We start from the raw sequence: 20,875 nt of genomic DNA, 5'->3' as shown, positions 1-20,875 counted from the left end.
ATGTTTACGATCTCTTTGTCACCATGTTCAAAGTTTATGATTACAATCCAAGTTCTCTAGAACCATCAACGGTATGTCGGTTGGTGAACGCGAGCATTTGCGAAAGTTCTGGAACCGAGTGTTTGTTCAGTGCTCCCTGGAGACGGGCCCTGAATGACGTCAGCGAGGTAACCGCTTAGGTCACCACCTGTCGACTTCAGAGTCTAAGCTGAAAAGCACCTTTTAGGGGATAGGTAGGTCATTGAAATTCCGATGACTAAATATAGAAAAGTCAACAATCAAGTCTTCTCGACTATCACTTGTTTACTATTTCTTGATTCTACGACGCCCTTGTAAACTAGTGCCAGTCCTAAGCAAAGCGTATATATAAACCCCTCTTTCAAACTAGCGGGTAAATATGGCTGTTGTGTGAATCGCTTGGTGTCCCTTCCGCACTTCTCGAACCACACACACGCAAACTTCGTGAGAAAGATTATTTGTTTAAGGTGGTCTTTAACAAAGTATGCCGATGAGGACAGGAGACGCAGATTCGAGTAGCATTCATTCCAACGTGCCTGCTTTTCTGGTCAAACTTTGGAAGCTGGTTGAAGACCCGCAATACGATGATCACATTTCATGGAACAAGGCAAGGGTTTACGGAACTAGATACATCTATTGTTTTAGACTTTGCAAATCACGTCTACTTCTTGATGGATTCTTGGGTGTTGCATTCTTTATTTATATTTTTGATATTCACCCGTAAATTAAAAAGATTTCGGTATATTTGCAGAATGGATCGGGATTCCTCGTGCACGACCAAGCCACTTTTGCACGCGAAATACTTCCAAAGTATTTCAAGCATAACAACTTTGCAAGCTTCGTTCGTCAGCTGAATATGTGTGAGTACATTTTCTGAAACAATCAACAAGTGCACTGTCTATAAATTTGACATTTTTTTTTGTGATGATAGCAGACGCGAGAGCTAATTATAATGAGTAATGCTCGATCTTCTTGATCCAGAGGACGTTGTAAACTGAAAATTCGAATTTCCCATCCTCGTTGGACGTGGCCATTTTGAAATGAAACATTGACCCGAAGGTTTACGGTCTTCTTTTGATTTACTTGGTAAAGAAAATAATAACGTCTTGCCAAAGAATGTTTGCAATGCGTACAACGTTTGTTCAAACTGTTTGCCCATACCTTTTTCATGCATAATGTTGCTAGTGGTAGGCGATTTTTTCCTTTCCATGCTTTCAGTCTTGCACGATTTACTAAAGCTGGTGGTGTGGCTTTGCTTTTCGATGTTAGATTTCAAATACTATCTGAAAGCGTTTATAATACATGTACATGTGTAGATGAGTAATATACTTGTAAAACTCGTGTTACACTATGGCTGAAATTGATTATGTGTGTTACTTACCAAATGGGAAATTCGCTGCAATGCGTAGGATGAGAAGTTGACTGTTTAGAATGTTCTCTAGTATATCCTCAGTGGAAGTGTTGACTTTATGCTTTTGAGGTGCAATATATATACTAATGAACAGCGACATTATTTGGAGGAAAGAAGAAAGGTTCTTAAAGAGTCATCACATGTACCTTATCGTATGCTTCAAGTCCCAAATCGTAATTTCCAGAGAAAAGATCATTGGGTTCATGTGGATTACCTGCTCTTGGGAACAGTTCAAAGCTTGAAATGAATTTAAAAATCAAGACTTCCTTCAGAGAATTCTTAGTATAAAAGCTTCTGAAAGAATCTGAGTCTGTATACATTGTTAAAATTCTGTAAGGCAGCACCAAAACTTTAGTCAGAATGAATGTACAAGTATATCATCTTTCATTGCGAGCACGTTTGATCAACACTCTTTTTGCTCAACCATCACCTGAGGACATGGATTACTTCCAAACCTTTATTACAGAATTTTGTTGGCAATCTCAAGCATTTCAATTGAATCAAGCCTCCAAAAGACTAAAAATTACTTAACCTCTTGGGTAACAGTGAAACACTGGATTTCAAAGCTAGAGTCAGTCCTTGATAAATACTGTAGTCAAGGCCAAATATTCAGACATTCATTCAGAATAAAGCAAAGTTTTGATAGCGTGATTGTTTTTCAGCCCTGAGAACAGTGCTTCCCTGTAAAGTAGAAGCAACCTATTAATTGAATAGCAGCATGCAATGGTTGATTTAGGCACTAATAATAGCTAGTTGTGCATAATTGCCATTGGTTGCTATTTTTGGGATGAACTTTGTGGTAAATTAAAGAGTTCAGCAGTTAAAAAAAAAAAAGCTTGTCGTGACCATTGCCATTATTAATATACTCTGGATTAAGACAAAGCTCTTGAAAGTTAAAAATGCTTGAATGCACAAATAGAGAAAACAAATTATTTAAGCATTCTTTATGTCTATGCATTTTGGGATGATTGATTAAATGATGCAAATGGGTCCAGTACATCAAATAGTTTTAAATGCAATGAATGCATTTTTAAATGTAATTATTGCATTAGTCAATAAGTGAAATATGAACAAAGGTCTTCTGACACCAAATTAAATCAATCAAATCAAATTGTACAGTGTATACTGCTATAAAATTTCAAATGATCATGTTACTATTACTTATTGAAATTCTGATTAAATTTCCTCAAATTTCATTGCCCTTGTCAGTGGTTATTTATAAATGATGTGCCAAGATAATTCCTTCTCATGCTAGGGTGTTTTAAAGGCAAACCCTTCCCTATTGATTCTCTCTTAAACTTTCTAGTTTGAACCCCTCCCTTCTCTCAGCATGTTCTGCACATAACCATCCAGGGGGAAGTTTCTGATGCCCTCCTTATTAGGGAGAACCAAATTCTCCCTTCCCTCTATGTAAGTTCCTCTTTCTTTCACCTCCCTCTGGGTTTCACTTTTAAGAAATGCCCTTTTGGGTCTTTTCTAAGCATTTTAGATTAGGGTCACTCCCTCAAAAAAAATGGAACACCAGTGTATGCAATCACTCAACCCATTGACTCCTGGGAGTGAGACTTGACAGATTTTACATCTACATCTGCATCTACATTTTCCAGCGCTCGTCAAAGTCCTTTTTGACTTATGGCTGTTTTTGCTTAGGTGGCATCACACACCACAAGCCTTTTTGAGACATCAGAGAACATGCTCACAAAGGACAGCCACAACACCAGGAACCTCATTCCCTACTCTTCATGAATAGTGTGTGGGTTCTTTAACGTCCCACAGGAAACTTTTGAACATCAAAGATATTTGTGAGATGGGGTCTATGGTGTTTTGTCCTTATCGGAGAAGACTTGAAAGTCTAACCATTTGCAGGTGTCATTTCAAAGGCAGCACTTTCTCCTCAGTCATTTTAAGACCCTGAGTATTGGTCTGATTGGAGTCAAACTCAAAACCTCCTGCATGGCAGTCCAGACAGTGCTCAACCAACTGAGCCACTGTCTCACGTCAGACAATTAATTTTTTCTCGTCAACTGGGGGTGTCCTAGGCCTCCTTTGGAGTCAATGGGTTTAGGAACACAATGGTGGCATCACAACTTTTTTTAACTTGCAATGAGTGATTTATTGGTGCAACTATGACCTCTTCATTCATTTCAGCACCATTTTTTAACAGGAATCCAAGTGGGAAATTATTAATAGTTATCTAAAGTTGTATTTTCCTTATGTAAACTAATAATATTTACATCTAGAGAAGAAAGTGTTTGCACCAAGGCTTTCAATGAAAATAGACTAAAATGAACTCAAAATAATCTGAATTTACAAATCTATAACTACATCCTTCTTCAAATGAAATTTATTAGATGGCTTCCGTAAAGTAATTGGTGCTGAGCAAGGTGGCCTGAGATCAGAGAAAGACGAGTGGGAGTTTTTTAACGGAAACTTCAACAGATATCATCCTGAATTACTTGAGAATGTCAAGAGAAAGGTATGTGTTATTATTGGGTGTAAAAAAACTGCAATGGTTTGTGGCAATTTTAAAGTGAATTTGAAAATAAATTTGGTGCAAATGGAAGTAATGGTACATGTAAATGAGTTCATTTTGGTGTTTTTAAATGAATAGTCACCAAAATGTTTTGAAAGCTTAAACATTCCACCAAAATTTCCAACTAAAAGGAAAATTTTACTTGATTGTTGTAGTTGGCCAACTTTGTTGAATATTTTTATCTGAGTCAAATGTTTTGAATGAAATGCAGTGTTTAAAACATTTTATCTGTTTTAGGCTGCACCAGAGGAGAAGAAATTAAAGAATGAAGATGTATCCAAGGTGTTGAACGATGTGCAAGACATGAAAGGAAAACAGGACGAAATGACGATGAAACTTGACCAGATCAAAAGGTTAATAATAAATTGTCAAAATAAATTTACCATAGAGAAGAAAGAGTCTGGTTTGTTTTAGCCATGTTATGTTGCCTTTTCCTGTGACTCACCACGTTTTCTCCCTGACAGGGAAAATGTTACTCTGTGGAATGAACTGGTTGAGTTAAGACAAAAACATCAAAGACAACAGCAGATTGTGAACAAAGTAAGTTCAGTCTGTATTTTTAAGATAATGTGTGGTGCCCATGAGACAGACTTGGGTGGTTGAGCCACCCGTCAATAATCAAGGGATCACCCTGTAATGAATAAGACTGTTGGGCTTTTTCCAGAGCAAAATGTGTCAAGTTATTGTATCAAATGATAAAGTTAAATTGGTTTTGGACAGAGTATGCCACAGAATTTAGTCGCCAAACCATAATTTTTGGCATAAATTACCTTTTCAGGTTACCTTCTGCTTACAGTCTCTTCATGAGATTAATATTAATAAATTCCTATAATTTTAAATATGACAGCCTGTAGTGTACAGTGACAACACCTTTTTAAAGGGAGTGTGAAAATGGGGAATGATTTTTATGACTTTTGACATGTAGAATAAATCTCCAGTACACTGCTTGAGTCATAAAATGAATGAAGTTATCAGTTATAATCAGTGATTATACAACAGCTTATTGGGAAAGTGTAGTGCATATCTCAGCCTGCTCTTTTTTTCACAGCTCTTCCAGTATCTCATGCGGCTAATCTATCAAAATGACAAGCTGGTGCAGAATAGAAAGAGGTTGGTGATGAATGCGGCGAGCATGCCATAATAATGTGATAGTATTATTATTGTCATCATTGTACAGGTGGCAAGATGAAGATCTGCTAGTGATGTCGGTGTTTCCACAAAACTCGTATTGTACTGCATTTGTGAGAGGACAGTATTTTGAAGCAGATCCAGTGAATAAGGAGCAGAGTATAATTTTATCTTTCTAAAATCATGTTGATCCCATGTGTTAGTTTTTATGTAGAATTTAATCATCAAACATCACTCCTCTTTTTAGGTTGATGCTCCAGGACAGTACAGAAGAACCATCCGCCAAAAGGGAGCGGTATGACTACAGAGATGGTTCTGGTCCCAGCAGTGGACAACCTCCACCAAGCTATTCTTCTCAGAGAGTGAGTGCAAGTTATGAAGCTTTAAAAGTATTTTGCCAAGTTCATTGAAAATCAATCACTCGTCATTGTTATTTTTGTTCTTTTCAGCCTAGTACACAGACTCTCACAATTTCTGACATATCAAATGTTCCCGCTACAAGTTTGCCTTGTAAGTGACAGCATGATGCGTATAATTACACAATATGCAGTTTAACAATGTTATTGTTATCAATGATACTACAGAGCGAAATTTATTTACGACATCTTGGTGAAATAGAAACTGGAGTCCATTTTTATTGGGTCTTTGGATTGAAGGGTGCCTTTATGTTTGCAGACGTTGAGCAATACCGACTGTAGGGTCAAAACAACAGCTCATGCTTATTATGGTAGAAAACGTTGGTAGAAAAAAATGACTTAACATATTCAAAGCTGACAAAGAGGACTGAACTAGCCAGTTCAATTCACACCAGACTAGAACTCCATAATGACATGAAAATTATTATTAAAAGTGACAGTCATTTGTGATTATTGTGGAGTTTGAAAGCATTTCAATTTTCTTTGTTTGTTACAGCCACAAGTGGACCACTAATAACTTCATTAGATGATGATACAATATCACATGCTAGACCAGTTATTAGATTCCCTGAGGATTCAGGTCCTTCTACATCACAGCCTATTGTGTCTAGTCCAGTATCCACATCATCAGGTAGTGTTGACCAAACTCCATTTTCTCAAACATAAGTCCAATATCGTAGCAAATTATGAGCCTAATCCAGTCAGGACTATTATTATTATTGGTAAATACTTTTTTTAAAAAGTGAATGTCTTGACACTCAATCCAGTCTGATTGCTTTTGAATTAACAAGAGTCATCTAAGTTCACTCAGTGTCGCCTTTAGTGATCCAAATTATTTAGATTTTTCTTGCTGATATCCCAGGTACTTGAACATCTACCTGTTAAATGCTAATTGACACAGACAAAAATTAAAATATTTCTTTTACATATAAAGAATAAAGTTGCCATTATTATGCTTTTATAAATCTTATCGAGACATATTATCCTTTCAAGGAAGACTGAAGGTATATGTTGTATTGCTCACTGTAATTTACATCTTTTAAAATCTCTTCTTTTTTCTTTTTCTCTTGATATTCCAGCATCATCTTACCCGCAAGCTTCAGTTGTACAACCTTGTGTATCAACAGGAGTAGTTACTTTCCCAGAGGAACAGAACCAGACGCCCATTGTACACCCGACGCACATCATAGAGCCTCAATCGTACGATGAGCATCATACTATAAGAAATGCCCCTATGAGGCGTGGTCTATCTCAGGAAGAACTTGCAGAGAGGTAGTGTCCTCTGACCATTGAAAAGCTATTTATTACTCCAGAGATTCACTGCAGTGATAAATAAACCAAATCAATGGCTCTGTAGGAAGTTTGTATTTGTGAGCTATACAGTCATCTACGTACATTCTGATATCCTACTAAACATCTTAGTTAGTTAGACACATTAATTATTTGTGGTTTGGACGCACACAAGTCTTTTGTGGCACATGATTAGTCGAGTTGGCTAAATTTAAAAATTTAAGATCTCGTCACATTCACACTATAAGTTTTTTATTTTAATGCATTGATTATTACTACTGTATGCAGTGCTGTTAGTTGTGATTTTATTTTGTCATCCAGCTTTCATTATTTATGCAATATTAGAGGACCTTTGCCGTGCCACTTTTGTACCATCCTTGCATAACACATAGACTAGTGCATAATTTTTCTTCATGATCATTGTTTACACGTGTATATATTTTTTCATTCTCTCCTTGTTACGAACACTTGATGGATAGCAAGTGGCTTATCACATTTAAATCTTTGTTCCGTCAGCCAAAACCCCAGTGTAGATATCTTTGGGAAACTTTCTGAAGATGATATGGTAGAAAGGTAATGTCACACAAACCACTAGAGTTATCTATCATTACCATTACAAGGGTATCATGATAAATGATTCAGTTTGTGGTGCTGAAGGCAGATAGTTAAAAATTAATAATAACAAGAAAATAATCATTTAATTCAGAAGTAGATCGTTATTAGGTTACTGTACTTTATTAGGCCTATTTGAGTCTCTTTAATGTCAAGGCTTTTTGAGGAAGATAGCCATGTCAGTGAGCTGAAGATAATTTAGAGCCCATTTAATTTTGTTGTAAAAATGACCAATTAATTGAAGCTTATTTTGTATTTCTGGGTTTCATTGGTTACAACGAAATCAGCTGTGAGATTGTTTGTACATAACATCTGAGCGTTGTGATAGACTGGAAAAATGATTAATCCATGTTGCCATTTACCTTGTGTTTTCATTGCACTAAATATCTGGAAACTACCAGTCACAGTTCATTTTAACAGCCATACACCTTATTCCAAAATGGCTCCCATTTTAGTATTCTAATTGGCCCTTATGGCCTCGCTTTCAAACGTAAAATTCAAAAGAATATTTAACCTTTGAAAGCGAGGCCATAAGGGCCAATTTGCATGGATACAAAAGAATACTAAAATGGCGGCCATTTTGGAATAAGGTGTATTGAGTGGGGTAAAATCTGCAAAGGTCTTTATCATTACTGGTTGTACGTTGTTGTGAATCAAAAACCAAAATAATATTGAGCTTTATGGGCAATAGTGAGTGGCCAGATTTTTTCAGTTTATTTTCTGTTAGTTCTCATGTGGATGTATTTCTTGCAAATAGTGGAAATATTACCAATATTACCCATATTACACTTCAATCTCCTTTGGAGTGAAGACTAACCCTAAGCAACCTTTTCTGGGTACTTTAACATGGCATTTTTGCAAACTAGACTAACAATTCCTCACTTCTTTTGTCTTTCTTCAGGAATTTTATCGGTGACCAAGTAGATTTTATTTCAAGCAATCTTGATAACATTCAGTATCAACTGGCAAATCACCCTTTAATGCTGGACAACAGCTTATTTTATGATGTGTTTGGGCACGAAGGTGGTCATCCAACCCAGGTTAGCCATGTACGAACGTGCGTCAATTGATTTTTGATCACAATATTTGTGGAGATTATTAATTTTTCTTTGGCATGATATTCTAGGATCCACTTGATGTTCTAGCAGACCGTGCTGCAGCGAGTCCGCTTCCTGGTGCTGCCAACACCTCTCAAGGTACAGAGTGAAGAACATCATGTCCTTTAATAACTCGATTACAAGAGGGCACCAGCCAACCAAGATACAGGCTAGCCTGCTTTTTCTTTTTGCGTTATTAAGGCGACTCTTATTATCTTACAGGTAACGAACTTGTTCAGTACGGAATGCAGGCATCTGGTGCCAGCAGTAACTCTCCCCGAGGACCGCCGCGCTCCAGAGAGCGCGTGGATCAGTACGGACGAAGAGAGTGGTCCCCAGGACAGCAACAGCAATCACAACAGTCAGAATATGATGTTGTTCATCACATATTTAATGGTTGAAAAATCGTCGGTCAAAATCTCTTCATTTTCTTCGGCTGAGGATTCTACTGGCTTGAAAAACGTTTTCCTTGTGCAATAATTTTAAGTGCGTTTTACTAGTTTTGCTGTTACTTATGAAAGTAAATACAACGGAGGCAGATGTAACGAGCTGTGACTCAACCTATTGTGATTTAAAATCACAATCGCTTAAACCGAACGTCGCCGAAGCCAAAGTACTTATTTGAAGTAATGTATGGTGCTGTCTCCTCGAACCGAGAATAGCGCAGTCATGTACAAGAGCACATGACAACCACATGGCAAAAGCAAAGGAATGGTCACGTGTTCATAATAGTTAAATCACCGCTCTCGTAACAGCAGACCTTTGGGATCATGTGGGGTATGAATAACTAACGGTGGAATGTAAGGAAATGGCGGTGCTGCGTCGTTGGGGTTTAAAACACAGTAATTAGGGAGATTGGGAAGCTAGCGTTGCGAGCGTTAACCCATCATCATTGGTCGATCGACTTTGAACTACCAAATTTCTGAAGTACGAGATCGAGCTGAGCAATGCGAACAGCAGCAACACGTGATCAGGGTCAAGAGAAGGAAAGATCACGTGATGGGCTGTCAAGTTACTATTGGACTGTATCCAGTCTGTTTTACTTGTTGCTTTGTGAGCGAAGCAGTCAAGTTGACTATCCAGATTTACTGATAAATTTATGAGAAGTTTCGGTTTTATTGTTTTTAACACTTGTAAGACTTATATAAAACATTTACAGGTAATAAGCTTAACCCGGTGTTTCAGTTAGTCTTCGTGATTTAAGGGAAAAAAGAGAGGAGAGAAAATTTCCTAGCTTAAATACATGAAGATGACTTGCGTAAATGATGTAGCAGGTGTGAATGACCTTTACTGTCAAAGCAATATCAAATGATAAACTTTAATTCAGTGGTGCTTTTGAAAAATATATATGAAGGATTTGACCTGTTAAAATTTTACTCGTGCGTTAAATAGAAACCAATTAAAGTTAAAGAGAACGAGTTTTTTTGGTTTGCCCTTCGGAAATATTTTGGTACCTTGCTCTCACCTCAAAGGGGTAGGGTGAGGCCTTACCACAGGAAGGCCACTCGTACTCAAATTGTAGTTTGTAACGAGTGGAATAGCGGTGTAAATAGGCCATTCCCGAGTTAATGTCTGCTTTCTCTTCAAAGCGAGTCAAAGCGCGAAGTTTGTGTGATGGTAATTAGTCCTACTTTACATTATGAATAAAAACTAATTTTCATAAGAAAAAGTTCGCCTGCAGACTCGCTTTCAAGAGGAGGCAGACTCGGAAATGGAATGCGGCTCTTGTGCAAGGTCCAACGTTCGTAATCGTAATGAGCCGACATTTTGAAAGCACACGGCCGGTAGAGGATTGGGACGATTTCTCTTCCCTTCCTCATCCCCCACCACCATTTCATTTCATACTGTCATCCTCTCCCTGTTTGCAATTTTTTTACTCGTCCCAGTCCTTTGTTAGTCTCGTTATCCAAGATGTCGGCCGATAATTCTTACCAAAATACCCCTACTTTGCAAGCTACTCGATTGCTCCCTTTTTTTCTTTTCTTTTTCTGGTCCTTTTCCATGCAATAACGTTGTTGTCACGAGAGCCACTAACGACTGGATGTTCCATGTTTGTTTAATATTCTCTTCCCCAACGTTTTGACTGTTTATGATTTCACAAATTTTGATTGGTGAAATGGAAAAGATACGAGCAATGATTACCGGGTTTTATGGCCCGTTGCTCTTTTCTCTTCGCGCCGACAAACTGCGCATGACCAAGTTCCCTGATGGTTAGCACTTCCTAATGGTTTCAGGACTCAGTATTAAAACTTCTTACAGTTTTAGTTAATTGCCTACAATATACCATCGTGTTTCTGGGGATGAAACTGTGGAAGTTGAAAACGGGAACAGTGTCCCTATGTGGCAAGAGGAGATCATTTTCTTTTCGTTGGGTTTTTTCCCTATTCGTTGAATAATTTTACTTCCTGAATTATCATAGGGCGAATCGTTTCTCTTTCAGCGAATTTTTTTGCAGTCGAGAAATTTGCACGATCTTCGTCAAGGAATTATATGCCACTTGTTCCATTCAAGTATGGAGTCCATTTTATTTATCACTGGACACTTGAACTCGGGAGATTCAATAAGATTCAGAATCGATTTTCCTTTCTACAAGATATGCATGTTCCTGCTAAGAAAGTCTTCCTTTCATTGATATAAACGGAAAGTAGACTGGTATAAATGATCTTAACACTCATCTAGTCACGCAACATTAAGCTTTGTTGCGTGACAAAATCTCGCAGCTCTAGTGACTCTGATGGGATTGGAAAAGGAGACGGCTGGTAACCAGCACACCCAACAACCATGGTTGATAATGAGATCTCCTGACACAAATGCCTTTTTTCAGTCTGTTAATATCCTGCAATCTGTCATGCGCCGTCCTAGCTGTATCAATCGGGATCGAAACAATTCCATCATTCTTGAAGGCAGTGCGCTTTCTAACAATTTTTCACAGGAAGAAAAAAAAACTAAGAAAACAACAGAAGAATCTCACATCGTGAGCGAGATAGCTACAATGAAACTTTGCCCAAATTTGCAAACAAAATCCCCGTAGGTTAGACAGATTGCCCGAGGCAAACAACTGCGACTGCATGTATTATTAATAACTGGTATAAAAACAGCTGAAATTTCCTTCTATTCTAGCATATCAAGACCGGAAAACAATCAGCTTAGTTTTATAGCGTACTGCAAAGAGAAGCATTTCAATCGAACTAATGCCTTCAAAATATTACACTCTATGGGCAAAGCCATGCACTGTGGGAAGAAAATCCTTGAACGTGAATTTCAGAGAGGAATATACTCGCAATGTCCCGAGCACACCTTTGGTTTTCGGTTCGACGCGCAGGTTAACTGCCGTAAAAGAAGTATTGTACAATCCATGTCTACCAACTTTAAGACGAATGGACATGGATGAGGTGCTTAGAAAGTTGACGCAGGATCATTCTCGCCATTCAACACCGTGCAGGAAAGGTAATTTGCAATGATACAATTGCTTGAAAATGAACTGCCCGAAGTGTGAGACGTTTCCGTGGCAACAAAGTTGTTACTGTTAGTGCCGAGTGATTACCTGACTTTGACAAAAAAAAAATTCACGGGATTTTAGTAACAAAAATATATATGAACTGCAGTTGCGACGTCTGCTAAGAATTTGCGTTTTCTTGCCGAGGTTAAGGGTGACAATAACGTTTACAAAATTCGAGCTAGTAGGGTAAACTGAACTCAATTGCTTTTCTCCGCTGAGAGCAATGGCAGACGGTGCTAACATTTCTTGACAAAACCTGCACGTTAGCGTTTTTCGAGTGAAGTTGGCTGTAAACTTAGAAATTTAGAGAACATTCCGCAAATCATGTCATTTTGCGCAATAATGCCACCTTTTCCCCCTCATCTCGATGTCAGGACAAGAGCAAAGATATTGGTTTTTATCAGGGAACTCATCTGCCACTCCCTTTGAAATGTGCTATTGAATCTTCTGGTCATCGTTGAGAGAAGCTAAAGGTTAGATGTTGCCCTGTGTATTAAATATGCTCCTTTTCCCTGGACAAAAGTCGCTAGTGCCAGTCTCCTCAAATGCAAACCGCGTTTATCTGCTGAGCGAAAGAAAATTGCTCACTGAATTTTAAACATTGCGAGAACAATATTTGAGCCAACCGGACAAGCCTAAGGCCACTCCAACCAGAATGTCGCGTCATCTTCAACTTGCTCAAAGCAGCCGTCTCTACGACCGTCAAGGCGTGCGGTTCAGTCAACACGACGCCGTACGACCGCGACCACATGGGACAGATTACGGCTACTCACCTCCAAGGAGAATGCTGGCTGCAGTTAAGGAAGGCATGCTGCATCCGAAGCCACCCAGTTATCGAAGGATAGATCGCGACAGCTCGTTGTGCAAGTTACCGATCGAGCACTGCCGAAATTCCACTTCAAGATCTGCTGGTGAATATTGACCCCTATCATTTTCCATCTCAAAATTAATATAATTTAAGCTAGAGTCTATCATGGCATATAGTTGGTAAGCTTCAGTACATTCATTATGAAAAAATGAACGGTAAGTTTAAACAAGCTTACACTACACAGTGTTAATTGTTTTATATCCACACAGTGTGCGAATGGTAGGCCGTTTATGAAACGCGACCCGGTTAAGGCTTTCAAGTTGTGTTCATTGGCATTTGTGACAAACCCACTGGACTAATTCACTTCAAAGCCACAATGTCACAATGTAATCTACACTATGTTGATTTATTAAGATTTGAAATCATAGTAAATACTGAAAATTGCCTAAATATTAGGTACAGCTCTAACCTACTCATTTCCGCGTTGAAGGATTCAGAATAGGCGAAATAAGAGCTTAATGTTTTCAAAATCTTTAATTCCCTTAGCTCAGAATATCTGTCAGAAATGGAGAAGCCGACAACATAAGTAATCCATAGCAACGTCGCGCGCGTTATTCGCGCGCGAGATTCTCCCACTCAGACTGATGTTGCCAACAATCTATATAGCTTCAAATGGTTGAAGCTTGGAATCTTTCGATTCAGCAAGATCAATTTTATGCAAAATATTTGGACCCGTGAAACAATTCGGCTGCCTGGTTCGTGACAGAAATTCTAACCCATGTTGACACTTGCCGCTTCGCTATGTCTGCAAATGGGACAACAAATTTGTCATGATTTTGCGCATGACAGCAGCCTATTCGCACGATTTGTGACCATTTGTCTCTGGTTTTACTCTGTCTAACGCCAGACGATTTTACTCGTCCCACTAACCAGACGTGTTAGTAGTCAGTAACAGAAATTTAATTATTATTCACAACCTCTCAAGCGCCTGCTGTACGTGACATCTTGGGGTTTTTTCAAATCCACTTACTTGAACCTGAGGTTAATTTGGATTAATGAAGAGTGAAATTATTGTTATTCATTTCTATTGAATGCAAAGACGGGTTAACAGATCAGTGACTTTGCATAACTGCGACAACAAACTGGAAGCTCGTCATTGATTGGTCAAAGAAGGCTGAAAGTTCATTTATGCGTCATAATTGAATGTCATAGTTACCCAAGTATAAGTGCAATCAATCAACACACGCCAGCCCTGGGTCAGACCTCCAAACAAAAAGAAGAGGGTATTGGAATCCATAAAATTTTCCCATCTCCGTGACAAAGCCGAGCTTTTGTGCTGAATTTTGTTGGCTTCAACGGTTTAGGGATTCAATATGTCTACAACGACTCAAACAGTACTATATCCGTGTTTTGGACAACGAACCAGCATGTTAGCGTCCGTAAAAGAAGGATTGTATCATCCAATGTTACCGACATTCCGGAGAATGGACATGGATACGGCCATGCATAAATTACCTGAAGAGCATTCGCGTACCACAACTCCATTGTCACGAAGTAAATGGATTGAGCATTCTAAACGACTTTTAAATGTTTATTACTTTGCCGGTGACCAGCCTAAAAATTCTCATATGTATTTTTGTTTCAGAGGATTTCAAGAATAGCACTATCACGCTTTTTAGACCAGCCGACAGACCGTTGTCCGGCACGGTAAGTTGATACTGAAGTCACGACTTGGCTTATACCGGGTTAGGCAATGAAACTGTTTGGGGCGGCATTTTTACTAACCGGAAAAGTTATTTTTCTCAGAGAATAACCGAGACAGGAAGACAACTTCAAGCAACTTCCTACCAGCCAATTGAGTCTGGGTAAGTTATTTGACACCTACTAACCACACCAATTTTGTATGGTTAAAGAGGGAATAATTTTTCGCGCACTTTTGATGAAGAAAAAATAAACATTGTTTCGCGACAGACAAGTCTTCTGTTAGACTATGCAGAACACAACGGAATGTAAACAATCAATTTTCCCGATTCTCCAAACCTATCAAGTAATATTTGTCAGACACCATCTTATTCCAGCACATTGGATATTTCACAGCTGGCTGCAAGGCCAATTAATCATATTTCCTCTTTAATTTACCACTTCTCGTTTTGGCAGTAAGCGTTTCTTCAGTGTTTCTTAGTTTTAGGTTATTGGCCTAGTTTGTGAGCTCTTTCGGTAGCTTTCATTGATACGGTATTTCTAGTAATCCTCGAGGTGTGCTAGACAAAAGCACAAGCTTAGAGATGAATTCGTTGACAGTACGTGAAATTTGAAAGTCAAATTCACTCTTCGGCCGAACAAAGACGTTAATCCCGTTCAGCTGGCTGCAAGGCCAATGGCTGCGAGTAACAAACAGAAAAAGTAATGCCACATGATCATGAAACGGTTGGAGGGTTGCAGTCGTTTTTTTTCGCAGGGAGTATTTCATTAAATCAATACCAGGGGAAAGTTAAATTATATTATGTATCTTAATTATGCGTTTTGCGATTTTTTTTTAACTTCGCTAATAATCCTGTGATGAAGGGTTGATTGGCTTGACAATTTTACTTCTTTGAAAGATCGACTGTACAACTGTGATAGGAAAGAGAAAAACGTGCAAGTGAATTTTTGAGTCAAGGGCAATGAAAAACACTTCAAATAAACACTCAAGCAATCGTCTATTCAAAGTTGTTCAGATGAAAAAAAAAAAAAAGGAAAGGAAATGATCCCGCAGAGCTGTGAATAAGGCAGCGTCCGGGGCAGCGTTTACACGAACGCGGTTTCGATGCGGTTACGCCTTCCGTTTACACGACATCGATCGAGACTGTTGCCGAAACCGTGTCGATTTAAAACCACTGCCAAAAGTGGAGCGTTTTCAAAACGATGCGGTTTCATCTGTCGTGTAAACAGCGAAACCGCATCGATTTGAATACGGTTACTATTTTGGCGCGAAATTGCATTGTTCAATTTAGCTCGTTGTGCAGCGCTCGTTTCTACCATCACGACTTGGATTTTCTCATTTTTTGGCGAAAACGGTTCCGTGTAAACACATCCAAACCGCATCGATTTTGACGCGGTTTCGAAGTCATGAAACCGTGTCGATGTGAAACCGCATCCGTGTAAAAACGCTGCCAAGGTGGATCAAGGTACTGAGTTTGCGTCTTAATTTGATATTTACAGCGGAATGTCGGAATTTCTTCAGCGATCCATGACGGCAAAATCTCGTGAAAGACAACTTTCTTCTCTTGCACCAAACGGTAGGTGAAGTACAAGAATTTCACTTGAGGCCAAATCATTTTGCGTCAACGAATAGGCCCCTGACCTTGTCACGTGACGTTGTCCATCATTAATTTTGAGGCCACTGATTTTAGAGCGGTTTGATAGTTTGAAAAATGTAAAAGTATTGTCTGTTGCCATCCAGCAGCTGTTTTCCATATACATCTCAGTTAATTTTATAAGCATTAAAATCACGTAAAATCTCTCATCTAAATGTTAGTTGATCACGCTCTTTCCATTTCTGGCATATATTTTACACCACAACCATTTTTTAAAAATTATTGAGAAAGTCACGTGACACAGTCCTGGAAAAAAAGGGCCTATCAACGTCACAATAGGAGCTCGACCCACAACTCTTTCACATCTTGGCTGAGTCGAAGCGCATAGAAAATTTCTTCTGAAAATAACTATTTGGCTTTTCCAGATAATAGCCTATGTGTAGCCGTAGCCTTCCCCAGAAAGAAAAAAGGGAAGAGGGAACACGTTCCCCACTCCTGTTTTTCTTTCGGGGGGAGGGTACGGCTACACGTTGGCTACTAGATAACAGAGCAAATGGAGGAATAAACCAAATCAAAACAATTGTTCCAAAATTATTCAATCGTTCCTTGATCACCCTTTATTTTCATGGCGGAAATTTTTTCCTCGGGGTTGAGGTGCACTTTAGCAAAGCTATAAATAAAAAAAAAAAACGAAACAAAACTAAAACAGAAAAAAAAGACCCAAGAACAACACAGGCCACTGTTTCATCCACAGAGCCGTTGGAGCCCTACACATTCATGCCTGAGCCATACCTGAAGTATTCTGCTGACCAGATGAAGTTCAATGGATATGCTACACGATACTTATCACCAAGGGAAACAGGGTCGTGGAGGGTACGTTGACAGCAACTTCTGTCATCTAAATTTGTTTGATCTTGGGGATGCGTAAAGAGATGGTACTGGTCACCCACGGAGACTGGTTCATGACTAGTTAGTCAAGTCAGGCAACCAGATAGTTTTGTGGGTTGTTGTTAGTTTTTTTGGTGGGGGAGGGTTTGGGGCAAAATGAGAAGCATGGGCGTAGCCAGGATTTTTCAAAGGGGGGGTCACACTGTGTCAAACATAGGGTACTCGCGTTTTCGCAACCTGAATATTGTAGGTTGTTTGAGTAAAAAACGGCTTACAAAGGGGGGGTCACGGGCACCCCAGGACCCCCCCTGGCTACACCCTTGAGAAGACTCTGGAAGACATACAGTGTGTACTACATCTCCTATTGTAATAGCAATAATTATTAGAAATGTGTCCACCTTTGCCCATTGGCTGTCAAAAGGGTTTTTTTGTTCCAGTAGTTGTAGCACTTAAATGATGGAAAGAATGTTTGCAAACAGATATCTTTCTTTGTGATCTTATTGAGATCTTCGGTTAGTTTAAAGCTGGGTGAATAAAGAAAATATGAAAACTAACTATAACCAGGTCACAGGCTTGACTGCTGCTAGAAACACTCAGCCTTTTTTCCCCTGCCAAGAAGTTCCATTATCTAACAGGAAAGTCATAATTTCAGATATCTTTCTCCACCGGCTTTTGTGGTTAAGTTCTCTGCTGGGTCAGGATGAATGAATCAGTATATATGAGTCAAGGCCACCTTCTTTTCCATGATTTAAAAAGGTGGAAAAATGGCATTTTCCTTACAAACTTTTTCCTCTTTGTGAACACTGTCAATTGTGATGGGACTTTTTTATGAGCATTGTATAAGTTCTGCAAATTTTTTTTGGTATATTAAACAGGTATGGGTTAACAACAGTTTAACCCATACAGCATTTCACAGTGATTTGACAGAATAACAAAAATAAAGAAATTTAACAAAATTAGTAAATAGTTCAGCATGTACCATTGAGTTACAGTTTCGTGCAGGAAGTTGCTAAGCACGCAAAAAGAGTCACACAATGCATTAGCTGAGTGGACTCTAGCTTCTTAAATGCTTAGCAAACCTCCCAAGTGTAACTATAACTCGGTAGTACATGCTGAACTGTTTACTATTTTGTTTTATAACATAACCAGAACATCTTGTGAAAGTCTTTTAAATACATGTAAATAAACGAAAACCCACTGCTTTTAAAATGCAACTTTGTTTTTTCTCCCATAGTATTCCCTTAGGCAGGAACCTTTCATAGATTTGAGGGGCCAGAGACCAATTCCTGCCACAATCTAGTAAGTTGCAGTCTTCCATGAACCCAATTAACCCAGATGTAAATGCTGTGACTCAAGGTTCAGTATGGCTGGATTTATTTCAAGTTAACCCCAACCCACTGGGTCTTGCCAGGCAGTTGGGATTTATCAGCATGTTATGTTTGGGACAAATTTAATTTCCCTGTTATTATTATTATCATCATCATCATCATCATTAGTGCAATAGGCCACTTTCGATATATTAAAATTCAGCTTGAAAGAGAGGTTTAGAGGACAAAGACAAAGGCAAGTGGATGATATGCTAATATCTTTCACATTCATTGCAACTTGTTTCTATTGTTTTTGTCCCCTCTGCCTCGCTATCAAGATCAATAGTGATATTTGGAAAATGGCCTATTATGGTAGTGTCAGCTTGCATCATGGATTGTCAAAATCTTCTTTCGAGCTCTTGCCTTGGTCGTTATGACAATCCAGAGAGATCAATGCATTCAAAACCGATAACTATTGAGTTATATGCCATGACAATAGTAATTTATTATCCTGTGTACAGCGCTATACATCCTGTGAACTGCCGGAACAAGTGAGGATTAAACAATCTGGGTTATTAACTCAACATTATGCATCTTAACATTTTCTTCAAAACCAAGACAATGAAATGTTTGGCAACTAGTTAGAACAGGCTTCTTATTGTATCCAGAATGTTAATCTAAAGGAAGGATAAACATTGCATTCAGGTCTACGTTTTTTTGACGGAAAGCTTGTAAAAACGCAGAAGTTTGATGACAGGTTTAGAGGAAAAAATAGAAATAATTTGAATAATGAAAATTTTCAGGCCTAACCACCTTTTTTTTCATTTTACAGTAGCCGTTATCGTGATGCACATCCAAGAGCAAGGTAGTAGACCTTTTTCTGTTTAAGGGGCTGTCCACCAGTATCTTTCTTTTTAATGAGTAATCACTCAGAAAAAAGATGGTCATTTTTTCACAACACAAACCAATCATATATTATTAAAAATGTTATTTAATTGATTGATTCTCATCAATATTATTATTGATAACAATGATAATCAATAAATCACAAAAACTTGTGCAATCGATTGTCTATTGATTATCAATACCAAAAAATTAATTGACATTGAATGCCATCGACTGTCATCAATCAAGTGTTTAGGCCCTAATATGCTTCATATGAAATGGGACTTTGACTAAGACCAGAACAAATTACATGTACATGGACTTGAAATCAAGTCTTGCTCTCATTTTTGGTTTTGGCATCATGCAAGCCATCCTATACTGACTGAACTCTATGTCTGTACTGAATGAACTGCATTGAATGAACTTACATTAGTAATTGAGGACTTTTTTGTTTCCAGTGTTGCAGCAATGCATTGGCGATAAAGGAACTATCAAGTTGACAATAAAGGGGCCGGTGACTTGACATTTTAAAGTTTCTGTTTAATATATACCACTTATATATAATGTTAAACAGAAAAGCTTCCATGTACAATGAAAATCACTAGCAACTTATTATCTGTGTGAAATTTGAAACCACAAAATTTTAAGAACGTTCAGCATTTAGGGCACTGAAGATTTTATCAAGAACAGAAAGTTATTCTACTGTAAACAATGCAAATGTGTATGCAAGTTCAATCTATATTATTAATGCAAATAAACATTGTAAAAACGACTTTGTGTACAGATGTTTATCCTTGTTAACTGCCTTAAAAATTATTGCTTTTATAGTCATTGTAGGGTCTCCCAGTGCAGTTGGTAATCTGTTTAAAAAATTCACAAGGAAAACACAGTGCATTGTACTACATTTGTAATCACATTTAACTGGATACTGTTGGTTTCTACATCCAATCCAGGATTAAAAAATGGTGATAACAACCCAAAGCAAGTAGATAAAGGAGATATTTTAATGACTTTTCTCACAACAGCAATAAAAGACTTTGTAGCACAAAAAAGGTTTGGAAGTTAATTTTGTTCAAGGGTGTTATTTTTGCAGAATAGGCACAAAAACTTTATTTGTAGGATTTATTAATTTTATCAACTTTGCCAAAAGGACTTCTCGTAAGCAATGCAGGATGATGTAAGTGCTGCATTCTATTCAGTTGAGCCATTCAAGCATTGTCATATTTAGCAGAAATTGATTCAAGTGCTTGGAGTTCAACATTCACGAGTGAAACTATATAGACTGACACACAGCTGTTACACATCACTTGCACATTCTAAAGTTCTTCTTTGGCTGTATCTGCTTTGAACTGCTTCAGGAATATTGCGACGGCATGCTAAATTCATCTTTTTAGCATCACTGATGGAACCCTCTGTAAATTATTAAAGCAACCAACAAAACATCAACAAATTTTATTGCAATTGATTTTTCATTGCCATCATGCCTTACCCAATCCTACGGTTTCCAGACAGATCAATCCTCAGTAGTAACAAATGAAGGCCTTCTCACCCTTGGCCACTGAATCCTCCCATACTTTTGTGGTAGTACAATGGCCATCCTGTTTTATTGAAGGAAACGGACAACGTGCTCACTTAGAAAGTAAATACTTGCTTTCTTTAGTGCACAAGCTATGGTAGATTAGACATG

At 38.3% G+C, this 20,875-nt stretch overlaps 2 protein-coding genes across 5 annotated transcripts; both read left to right on the top strand.

Annotated features, from left to right (window-relative positions):
* The first annotated feature begins 339 nt into the window (after positions 1-339).
* LOC137995668 (heat shock factor protein 1-like) lies at positions 340-9,924 on the top strand. 2 transcript variants are annotated; one of them, XM_068841192.1, is made up of 13 exons: positions 340-625; positions 770-878; positions 3,781-3,905; positions 4,200-4,315; positions 4,427-4,502; positions 5,011-5,072; positions 5,338-5,452; positions 5,540-5,600; positions 6,003-6,137; positions 6,586-6,778; positions 8,310-8,448; positions 8,535-8,604; positions 8,728-9,924. In XM_068841192.1, exons 1-13 carry the CDS (start codon positions 503-505, stop codon positions 8,904-8,906), a joined length of 1,503 nt encoding a protein of 500 aa, XP_068697293.1. In that variant the 5' UTR covers positions 340-502; the 3' UTR covers positions 8,907-9,924. The 2 variants fall into 2 exon arrangements, with proteins under 2 accessions (XP_068697293.1, XP_068697298.1); XM_068841197.1 differs by having other exon boundaries at positions 369-625; positions 6,586-6,706.
* Positions 9,925-11,637: 1,713 nt separating this feature from the next.
* LOC137995656 (sperm microtubule inner protein 8-like) lies at positions 11,638-19,841 on the top strand. 3 transcript variants are annotated; one of them, XM_068841184.1, is made up of 8 exons: positions 11,638-11,952; positions 14,458-14,519; positions 14,619-14,677; positions 16,014-16,090; positions 16,863-16,981; positions 18,231-18,295; positions 19,136-19,168; positions 19,647-19,841. In XM_068841184.1, exons 1-8 carry the CDS (start codon positions 11,697-11,699, stop codon positions 19,669-19,671), a joined length of 696 nt encoding a protein of 231 aa, XP_068697285.1. In that variant the 5' UTR covers positions 11,638-11,696; the 3' UTR covers positions 19,672-19,841. The 3 variants fall into 3 exon arrangements, with proteins under 3 accessions (XP_068697285.1, XP_068697280.1, XP_068697287.1); XM_068841179.1 differs by lacking the exon at positions 11,638-11,952 and adding an exon at positions 12,560-12,915 and having other exon boundaries at positions 19,647-19,757; XM_068841186.1 differs by lacking the exon at positions 11,638-11,952 and adding an exon at positions 14,045-14,366 and having other exon boundaries at positions 19,647-19,828.
* Positions 19,842-20,875: the final 1,034 nt, after the last annotated feature.

The sequence above is a fragment of the Montipora foliosa genome, chromosome 1 (genome assembly GCF_036669935.1).
Source record: "Montipora foliosa isolate CH-2021 chromosome 1, ASM3666993v2, whole genome shotgun sequence".
NCBI lineage: Eukaryota > Metazoa > Cnidaria > Anthozoa > Scleractinia > Acroporidae > Montipora > Montipora foliosa.
Note: the sequence above shows the minus strand (reverse complement) of the source record. Positions and strands in the feature narration are given on the sequence as shown.